Source organism: Monodon monoceros, unplaced genomic scaffold (genome assembly GCF_005190385.1).
Source record: "Monodon monoceros isolate NGI ecotype Baffin Bay Population unplaced genomic scaffold, NGI_Narwhal_1 Super_Scaffold_6, whole genome shotgun sequence".
NCBI lineage: Eukaryota > Metazoa > Chordata > Mammalia > Artiodactyla > Monodontidae > Monodon > Monodon monoceros.
Genome location: NW_021703783.1, coordinates 100,739,845 through 100,749,937, shown reverse-complemented (window position 1 = coordinate 100,749,937; position 10,093 = coordinate 100,739,845). Strand labels below are relative to the sequence as shown.

General features: G+C 53.0%; 1 protein-coding gene across 1 annotated transcript; it reads right to left on the bottom strand.

The window, feature by feature from the left end:
• Positions 1 to 1,639: 1,639 nt before the first annotated feature.
• On the bottom strand, positions 1,640 to 7,604 carry ACR (acrosin). The gene is made up of 5 exons (XM_029205808.1): positions 7,528 to 7,604; positions 6,298 to 6,504; positions 5,811 to 6,094; positions 2,768 to 2,913; positions 1,640 to 2,263 (listed from the first exon to the last, which is right to left on the bottom strand). Exons 1-5 carry the CDS (start codon positions 7,593 to 7,595, stop codon positions 1,736 to 1,738), a joined length of 1,233 nt encoding a protein of 410 aa, XP_029061641.1. The 5' UTR covers positions 7,596 to 7,604; the 3' UTR covers positions 1,640 to 1,735.
• Positions 7,605 to 10,093: the final 2,489 nt, after the last annotated feature.

The following is a 10,093-nucleotide window of genomic DNA, read 5'->3' as shown; positions in this document are numbered from 1 at the left end:
TTCCTAACATAATAATAATATAAAGTTTGAACTGATTAGAATGTTCAGTAAATCATGGTTTGGTTTGTTGCAGCTGTCAGCTAACATTTGGTTGAATGCACATAATTTTCAAATTATTATATTGCCACCATTGTTAATTTTTTCCTTCTTTACTTTCTCATAGCTGTGTCTTGTATGATTTAGGTAATAGACAGCTAGCCAAACGTAAAGCACCACTTTTCTGAATGAGTTTGTTTTCAAAGGCTTTGCACTGAAGAAGAAATACGTAGAATTTTTTATTTGCTTTTAAGAATGTAGATTGTCATTTAGGAAATGGCCTCTATTTTACAAAGTGGTATAATACTGTATATGTGAAAAATATGTATATTTGGCTTGATATCCGTGTTTCAGTGACTGAAGAACAAAGCGGAGCTGAAATGATACAACAGTCCGTTCATCATCACTAAGCCACGTCTTGATGGTTACTCTCTATGAAGAGCATAGTTTTATTTGACTGCTTTAATATAACGCAAGATTTAAGTCATCTTAATCAAGGTGAAAAGTTAGAAGCTTGGATTCTTATCTCAAAAATTTTCAAATCCAGGGCTTCCCTGGTGGCGCAGTGGTTGAGAGTCCGCCTGCCGATGCAGGAGACGTGGGTTCGTGCCCTGGTCTGGGAAGATCCCACATGCCGCGGAGCGGCTGCGCCCGTGAGCCATGGCCACTGAGCCTGCGCGTCCGGAGCCTATGCTCCGCAGCGGGAGAGGCCACAGCAGTGAGAGGCCCGCGTACTGCAAAAAAAAAGAGTCTTGCTTCACTTATAAACAGCTTCATTCATAATTTTAAAAATGAAGATTAAAACATCCATTAGATTGGCAAGGATTGATGAATTTGTTATGAACCAGATGTGGGGAAACGTGCACACTGAGGGGGGAGCTAAAATGGAAGACTGGAAATTCCCTCCTAGGAAGGAAACGTGACACTATAGCTCATAAATGCCCATACTGTGGAGCGTGGTTAGAGAAGGGGTCCGTATGTGCTAATATGGAATTGTCTGTATTTGATAAATGAAAAAAAGGAAGTCAAAGAGTAATATGAACAGTGAAAATATAAGAAGGGGATTAGGTTATAGTCACGTGCATGGGAAGTTTGCAGAAGGTATACAAGAACCCGCCGCCTAGACTCTGCAGGCTCCCATCAGAGTGTTCCTTGAGCTCAGCCCTGTCTCTCCAGGAAGGAGACCCAAGTGCCAGCTACAGATCACAGGCCCGGGGCAGAATTTTCCACCTCGAGGAGGAGAGAAGAAACAAACTAAGGACAGATTCCTCTCGTGGGTCTGTCTCTTCACACCACCAGGAGAGCATGGCCTCCAGCAGACTTGGACGCACACCCTTCATTTCTAGTCAGCTCACCTCACGGGAGCTGAGAGGCCCGTTGATTTAATATGCAGAGACACTAAGTGCTAAATGATTACCTGGACCACAGCCCCAGGTCACCTTGTTCTAGTTTTTAAAATCAAGATTTAAAAAGAACCACAATTGACATCATTAATACAAGCAATTCCAACTTGTCGGGCGGTGAATGGAGGCGGCAAGGTAGTTGAGATGAGGGATTGAGTTGGGGAGGGCAGATAGGAAGAAGTCCAGAAAGCATCTCTTTATGTACATATATTTATATTTGTATTTATAATCATTTATTTCGACTTTTTTTCCTCAGGAGTGAGGGGTTCAAGGGGTCCGTTGAGAAGGGGGTCAGATCAGAAGGAGGCAGGCTGCTCTGGGATGTCTGTGGCCTCCATTTCATAAGTGCACTTTCTGTCAAAAAAGGCCTTCCCCTTCAAGGCCTCTATGAGCTGCTGTAGTCGCTTGGCAAAAGAAAGTGCTTGGGGAGGTTTAGTGGAAGGTGGCGGTGGGGGAGGGGGGGGCGGTTGGGGAGCGGGGGGCGGTGGAGCTGCGGGTTGGGGTCGGGCCACTGCAGCGGGGCTCTGGGAGGGAGGTGGTCGAGGAGGGCGTTGGAAGTACCAAGGTGGGCGAATAGAAGGCTGAGTGGAGGCGGGTTTAGTGGCGGGGGCTGGAGTAGGAGGAGGGGGAGGGGTGGGCAACTGAATCATGTGCAAAGCGTTAGAACCAATCTTGGAAGCAATCCAGTTCAGATAGGACCAGGTAGACGTGTAGACTCCGGGGCGCTTAGCTCGGGCACAGCCTACGCCCCAGCTTGTGACTCCCACGACCACGTAGCTGTTTTCCACGCTCTCTCTGCACATGAGAGGCCCGCCGCTGTCCCCCTGCCCAGAAGGACACAGAAGTCGCTCTCTGCCGGAGCCACTTTCCCTGCCCAGAAGCGTCATAGACTCTGGGAGGCATTTTTGCAGTCGTATGGTTCCCTGCTGCCATAAACACAGGCGGTTGTGGTAAAGTTGAGGTGCACCAACAGCTTCTTTGGGATGTGAGAAGGGTGTGGATTGTCATGGGTTTCCTCGCAGTGAGGGGGCAGGATGAGCAAACCCATGTGCCTGTGCACGTGGTTTTATGTGCATACGTGAGCATGTGTGTACAAGGGGATTTGACTGTTTTGCATTGTGGTGAAGAGAGGTAAGCATCCTCTTTGGAGCAGTGTTTGGACCATATGGTCTCTGCGTTAGGGTGGGATGAAGTTCTACAGATGGTGATTGACTCTTTGTAGGGGCAGCTCACTGACTGCAGGTGCTGGAAGACGGGACCGGGGAAATTTGCTCAGGGATCCAAAAAAGAGGTGTCCGCAAGGGCCTGGGCACCCAAAGGAAAGTTACCTGGCAGGTGTCAATCTTGCCTTCAGGATACCCTGAGCACACATTGGTTGAACGAATGCGCCCATTGTACCAGCTGGTCGAGTTACATAAGTTGAGGTCGATGATGTCCACACGTGCCTCCTGCAGTATAGGTGATATCCTGGGGGCTACAGCCAGGCGACTCAGTGGTCAGTGATCACAGAAGACGTGTTCTGGTAAAGCCTTCCTCCCTCCACTAAAACCCCATCTTCCTGAAATGCTCTGTTTAAACCTGAGATCCACGCAAGTCCATGCCCCCGGCCTCTCCTTACCCACTCCTGAAGGGAAGAAAACACACAGCTGGAAGAGCAGAGGAGAGACGGGAGATGGAGGTGGAGGAGAGAGAAGAGAGGAAGGAGGTGCACGTGGGCAGACGGCCGGTGGAGGATGGGTGGATACAGCTGGAGCGTCGTGTACATTAAAGGTAGGTGATGGCTTACAGCAGGGGTGTTAACAATTATACTGAGGATGCCCTGAGCACTCACTATGAATCACACAGGCTTCGTCCCATTCACTCCTCACAGCTGCCTCAGGAGTTAGGAACGGTTATTCCCCTTTTCTCCCATCAGGAGATTGGAGCACCGCTTGCCAGGGTCACGGCAGGGACCTGGTGCGGCTTGGATTCACACCCAGGTTTTCCCCTCTAGACTCAAGTCCAGGCCATGCCTTTCGTTCTGGCTATAGGTCGCCCCCCTGCTTTTTATCCTCCACCCGGTTGTGGATGGGACCCGCTGGACTTGGTCTGATGAGTCCCTCTCCATGTGCCTCGTATCTGTTTTGAGATGTGGAGAGAGCAGGGCTATGCAGGGCCTCCACACACAGGCAGACCTGTCAGGGGCACGGGTGGTTGAAATGACCCCTGAGGCCATGTCAGAACTTCCTTTATTGCCTCAGACGCTCAGCCATGACCAGGGGTTAAGAAAGGCCCAGCCTGTGCTGGGGCCGGAGCAGCCAGCTCCATTGCCTCTGGCTTGGAGCCCAAGAGCCCACGCGACCGCCCCTCTGCATCACGTGGTCCCACAGACAGGAGGGTTCCACTGGCCCTGCCACAGCAGCACCCACAGCCCAGCCACAGCCCAGTGGGCTTGACCGTCGTCTGCAGTACAGATGGGAGCTGCCAGGTCAGACCTGTCGGAGGGGCAGACCCGGAGCGTGGCTCCGAAGGCCGAGACTGGACGGCAGGCGCCCCGTGGAGCGCTGCGGGGGGGGGCGGGCACAGGCAGCATTCAGTAGATGGCTGCTGAATGCATGTGTGCGTGGCTTTGGTTACGCTTCCAATCTCCTCAGCCCCCACCTTTCCTTCCCATCCAAGCAGCAATGAGGGTTTTGTACACGCACTGCCCTTCGGGTAGGGGTAACACGGAAATAACAATGGCAAGCCTGGCTCGTTGGCCATTAAGGTGACCTTTTAAATCTATGGCAGAGCCCACAGTCTTGAAAGCCATGAGATTCACTGTTAAGAGCCAGGTGTCCTGAAACACAGAAGAGTTTTCTCAGTCCCAGCACCTTGGCTTTAAACATCAAATGCCAAAAAAGCCTGCAGGAGCTAAAAATTCAATGGAAAAAGAGGCCGATTCCCAAAAGTGCTCTTCCAGCCCCAAAGCATCCGAGTTCAAGGAACAGGTAGGTCAAGGAAAAGAAAGGTCGGAAGGAATATCACAGGAGGCTGGGGGTTTCTTTAAGACTTGGCCTTAAAGGTGGGGGATGTGCTTGCAAAAAAAAAAAAGATAGAAATCTCATTAAATTTAAGGTGATTCTAGAACAAAATAGGTCTTGCATGACGTCCAGGGTATAGGTGGGAGCCCACAGTTCTCCTGAGCAAAAGGACAGCAGAGGTGGGGTTGGCGGGCGGGTGGAGGGGGTAGCGGTCACCGGATAGAAATCCTGAGATCAGCCTTCCAGGGACTGCAAGAACCCCCAAAAGAACCCCCGTTGGACGGGTGGGCAGAGCAGGGCAGGCCAGGGGATGAGAAAAGAAGAAAGTGTGCACTTGCTCTAGAGATGATGGCAGAGCCACGGACACCAACAGCCGGACAGGGATTGACACCCCAGGCCAGGGAGGAAAGGTTGTGAGTCAGCAAAGGCCAGTGAAAGCACAGGCGGCTGGGAGGAGATGCCCTTCCCCGAGGGACAGCATAGGTGGCAATCCTATCAGAAACTAAGAGCAAACTTTGAGAGAGGAGAAGACGAGTTAAGGGAAGAATCCAAAATTACCAATTTTTGTTACCAAAAAAAGAAAAAAATACTGAGTTTTAAACCCCAAATGATTGAACTGCCTTGAGTTAGGAATCCCAGATTTTCCATTATCAATGAACAAAAGAGATTGAAAGCTAAGTTAATTTCAATCACATCTTCACATCCCTAATGTGACTCACGCACGCACCTACGGAAAGCTGAATGGGCAGCTCACGAGCAGAGGCCTGTCCTACTCCGTCTTGCCCCGCTAGCAGAACCTTGCTGCCCCTTGCTGACCCGCAGAAAGCCACACCCACCACCAGCCCCTCTCCCGGTCTCCAGAGGACACGCGCAGTAACGGCTGGGCAGGATGGGCTGCTGGGAAGCATGTGGAGCAGAGGTGGCACTAGGACAGAAGGGCCAGGCTCAGGAGTCGCAGAGCTTGGAGACCACGTGACCTGGCCCTTCCATATACAGATGGGGAAACTGAGGCACTGAGAGAGGGAAGCTCAGTCTAAAGCCCTTCTCCAAGTGCTGCTTCGGGGCACGTCCCCCACTTCCAGAACTCACCCCGGGGCTCCAGGCACAGCCTCGACCCCATGCTAAAGATGCCAAGGTTCTCCTGGCGCCTGCCATCTGCCTCTCCCCGGGGGGCACACCAGCCACCAGTGAGGGGCCCTGGGCAGGGAACTCTACTCTGTTTCTCTGGCTGTGAAAGGGGACAGTGACTGGACCCGCTCACAGCACCGTGCTGGGGACTGGGTGGGGCTAGGGCAGGCATCCACATATTTCCCCTTCACCTCAAGGACCACCAACGAGGTGACCAGCACCTCTCCCTGCCAGTACTCACCGTTGTCTTTTAAGAATCCCCAGCCGGCCACCCAGCATGTCTGGGGAATTCTGGGTGGGCCTGCCCGAAATTGGGGCAGGCAGCCTGGTCCAATGAAGTGCCCACAGGGAACAGGAGGGGTGATCTTCATGAGAGCGATGTCGTTTGCCTCTGAGCCCGGGGAGTATTTCTCGTGAATGATGATTTTCTCAGCGTATCTCTCCTGCAGAGGCGGCTTCACTGGCTTATTGCTTCCCCACACGACTTCCTTTGCTCCGAAAATCAGCCTCCAGTCGGTAACTTTGCTGTGGGCACAGAGGTAAGCCAGGTCACCCTCACTGTGGACTGGCTGGTGACCGTGACCCTTGGAGCACCCCATCCCCAGCGGGTGTGGGTCAACCACACGGGGCCCAAAGCATCAGGTTTCCCCGGCACACAGACCCTCGGAGAACGCCCAGTTCTGAGAAGAGCCTTTCTGAAGACCCCCTCCACGTGTTCCCGCACATACGTTTTGCTCCGGAAGCAGTGAGCAGCAGTGAGCAGCCAGTGGGCGTTCAGCAAGGTGCCCCCACACACGTGATACCGCCGATTGTCGTGGTACGTGAGGACCTGGAGGCTGACCATCCACGGCCAGGCCCCGACCGCTGCGGGCTGCCCACCGATGATACGCATGCCCCCTTGCTGGTTCTGCCTGAACCGTAGCCCGCAGGGGCCACTGAGGAGAGACCATGGGCACAGTTCGAATCAAGAATAGGCCAGCCTGTCCTCTTGCCTCCACAACTGGGGGAGAGGGGCATGGGGCTGGTCACAGTGGGGAAGAGCTGTGGGGTCCTGGGAAAGCAGGGGCAGCTCGAGGGTGTGGGATCCAGGGGGACGGCTGAGCAGTGGTGCTGTGGCGGCTGTGATGGGACAGGAAGCCACAGGCTCCAGGAACTTTTCCAGGGGTGGCATTTCTTGGGTCCTGTGAGTGTGGTCACAAGGTGGGGATAGAGGGGCCCATGGGTAGCGAGGACAGACTGTGAGGGCCCTAGAAGTATGGGAGTTCCCTGATCAGAGGGGGAGGCTAAAGGTGGGAGCGGAGGGGGGTAATCTTGTGTGGGAAACTCCGGGAAGAGCCAGCGGGTCCTGGGGCTGCAGGGTTGGGTTGGACAATGGTAGGAGGAGAGCAGCCGCAGGTAGATAAAGTGACCCCCAGGGGAGGGGGGCACACTGGGGCGGGAGCGGTCCAGAGGGGGAAGGTCAGGGCTCTGTGTCTCTGGTGGGAGTTTGGCAGCCATTGGCATTGCGGGGCACCTTGGGGGCTTGAGATTCTACACGTGGAGTGGAGGTCCCAGAGGTACCGCCTGACGATACCCTGGGGCCTTTGGGGTCACCCTCAGTGGGGGGGGGGGTCCCAGTATCTGCGGGAGGACAGGAGCTCCTGAGAATCAAGACTCCCGTTCAAGAGGCAGTGAAGTCCGTCACTGGGCGGGGAGGGAGCACAGGCCTGTGTGCTGCAGAGCCCCAGGAGTCAATCTCTGGAGGAAACCATGGACGTCTGGGGCCCTGGGGGCTCTGGGATGAGGATGCTGGGAGCACGGGTGGTCTGGGTTGGGGATGTGGGTAACAGGCGCTGTGAGACCTGGGGGACTGCTGAGGCCCCAGCTTGGCTTCCTCCAGAGCCCTGGACAGAGGGTGTCTGGGTGGGGTCTCTTACTCAGAAGACACCCTCCCCGCCCCTGGTGTCTCTGACACTTACTCACACGTGGTGTTATCTCTAGCGCCCACAGACACTGCCAAGACCAGCAGAACGGCAGTTGGCAGCATCTCTACCAAACTCCTGCCCCAGCCTGGCCTGGAAGCCCAGTGACCTCACAAAGCTCCATGGCCTTCTGACCAATCAGCAGAGTGACCTCCCACCCCCCACCCTCCAAGCAGTCAGGCCAGGCAGGAGGAGCCCTTTAGCTCAACCGGTTCATGCTGAAGTGACTTCCCAACTTCCTGCACAGGTTTCCCCCGCGCCAGGGTGACGTGGGTTCACATGCAGCCCCCTCCCTCTGTCCCAAGGCCAGGATCTTCAGTCCCAGTTATCTTCCAAGGTCCCACACCATCTGAGGTTCCAGCTTTATGCAGGTTCAGGGTCTGACCCTCATGCAAGCTGTAGCCACAGTCCCATTCCAACTCACAGACTGAGGGGCAGCTCAGCCACTCTGCGACAAGATGCAAAATGTCAGTGGTTCGAGGGAGGCTCCACGTGTTGACAGACCCTTAACACTGCGGGGGGAAATTGTCTTTCCCTCTTCCAAGTGTGTGCTATCAGCACGCTTTCTGAAGACCATTTTGAACTTACCCAGCTTAAGACTACAAAGCCCACCTTTCTGTCCACAGGGTCTTGGTATCTTCTACCTGAGTGTCTCCAGGCCTCCTCCCTGGGGCCATGTGCAGCAGGGTGTTGTCTCCTATACCTGAGTGTCAGGAATTCTCAGCACAGTTACCTGAATGTCATGAAGTCATGTTTCTTCTGATTGTCAGGAGACAGCATCTCACCTCCCAGAGTAGGAGAATGCTCACCTCACCTACCTGGATGTTAAAAAGTTTTACCTCCCCTGTAAGAGTGTGGGGAGGTCACATCTCTACCTACTGGAGGAGCAGTCTTAGCTCCTGTACCTGAGTATAAGGTCTCAACTGGCCTATCTGAATGTCAAGGAGTTGCACTCCACCTATATGAGTGTCACAAGGTCCCACCTCTCCCACCCGACTGTCAGGACACCTCATGTCCTCTTTCCAGGTGTGAAGAGTTTTCAGATTGTCAGACGATCTCGATTCCTTTACCCGAGCATCTTCTCTGATGAAATGTCCTACTTTCTCATTTCATGTAACTTTCAGGAGGTCACATCCCCCTCAACTGAACATCCAGCAGGTGGCATATATCTTACCTGAGTATCAGGGAGCTGCCATCTCCTCTCCCTGACTGTGACGATGTCTCTTTTCTTCCACCTTGGGGCCAAAGGCCTCAACTCCATCACCTGAGTGTCACTTTGTCCCATCTTCTCTGCCTGAGAACCGAAAGGTCTCACATCCTCTATCTGAGTGTCAAGAGGTTGCATCTCACCTATATGAGTACTCTGAGGCTTCAACTGCCACACTGGAGTGTCAGGGATGCGAGAATCCCCACTTGACTGCCAGGAAGTCTCCCAGCCCCTGCTTGAGGAGACCGTCATCTCCCTTCTGGAATGTCGTGAGCTTACATCTTCTCTACCTGAGCACCACAAGGTCTCCTCTCCTCTACATAAGTGTCCAAAGCTCTCCTCTCAACCCCCTGACTGTCTGAAGTCTTTCTCTCCCCTTCCTGGGTGTCTGGAGGTCTCATCTCCCCTACCTGAGGGTCATGAAATCTCTATCTCCCATGTGAGCGCAAGGAGGTCTTACAGGCCCTGAGTGTCGGGAGGTCTCATCTCTTCTGCTCTGTGTCTGGAGGTCCTGCCTCTTCTCTCTAAGTGACCGAGGGGTCTCCTGTCCCTTACTTTAGTACAAGCATGTCTCATCTTCCTTATTTGAGTGTCATGAGGCTTCGTTGTCCCCGGGTATCAGGCTTTTCCATCTATTCTACCTAATTGTCGGGGCATCTCACTTCCTCTCCAATGTCCAGAGACATCCTCTCACACACCTTGTTGTCAGGAAGTTATTTTCTCCACATGACTGGCCCCAAATATACTCTCCCTGCAGGTCAGAAGGTCTTGTTCTCTCCTATTACAAAGATGAGTTTGAGATTCATTATTTCCCTTCCTGCCAAGCGGGAGGTTTTATTTCCCTTATATAAATGCAATCAGGTCTCAAAGATATCAACTATTGGAGTGTCACGAGATTTTTCTCTCTGCTACTGCATGTCGGGAGGTCTCCCTCTCCGCTCCCTGAGCGTAAGGAGGATTCATCTCCCCTCCGTCCGTTTCAGGGCTCTTAGATACTTTATCTGTTAGGATCTCTTACTTCCCATACCTGAGTGTCACAGGACTTGTTTCTTCTACTTGACTTTCAGGAGGACTCTTCTGCCTTACATAAGTGTTCAAGGTGTCTCTCTCTCTCCCTCTCTCTCTCTCTCCCTCTCTCTCTCTTTCTCTCTCTCTCTCTCTCTCTCTCGCCTCTCTCTCATCTCAGGTGGTCTCACCTCTTCTATCTGAAGGTTTTGAGGTCCTATTTCACCAACCTGAGGCCTTGCTTATTTTAACTCAGTGTCAGACTGTGCCTGATAAAGTAACCAAAAAAGGCTTTGGAAATATAGTTCAAGAAATGGCCATAGGAACTCTATAAGTGATATTAAAGGTTTC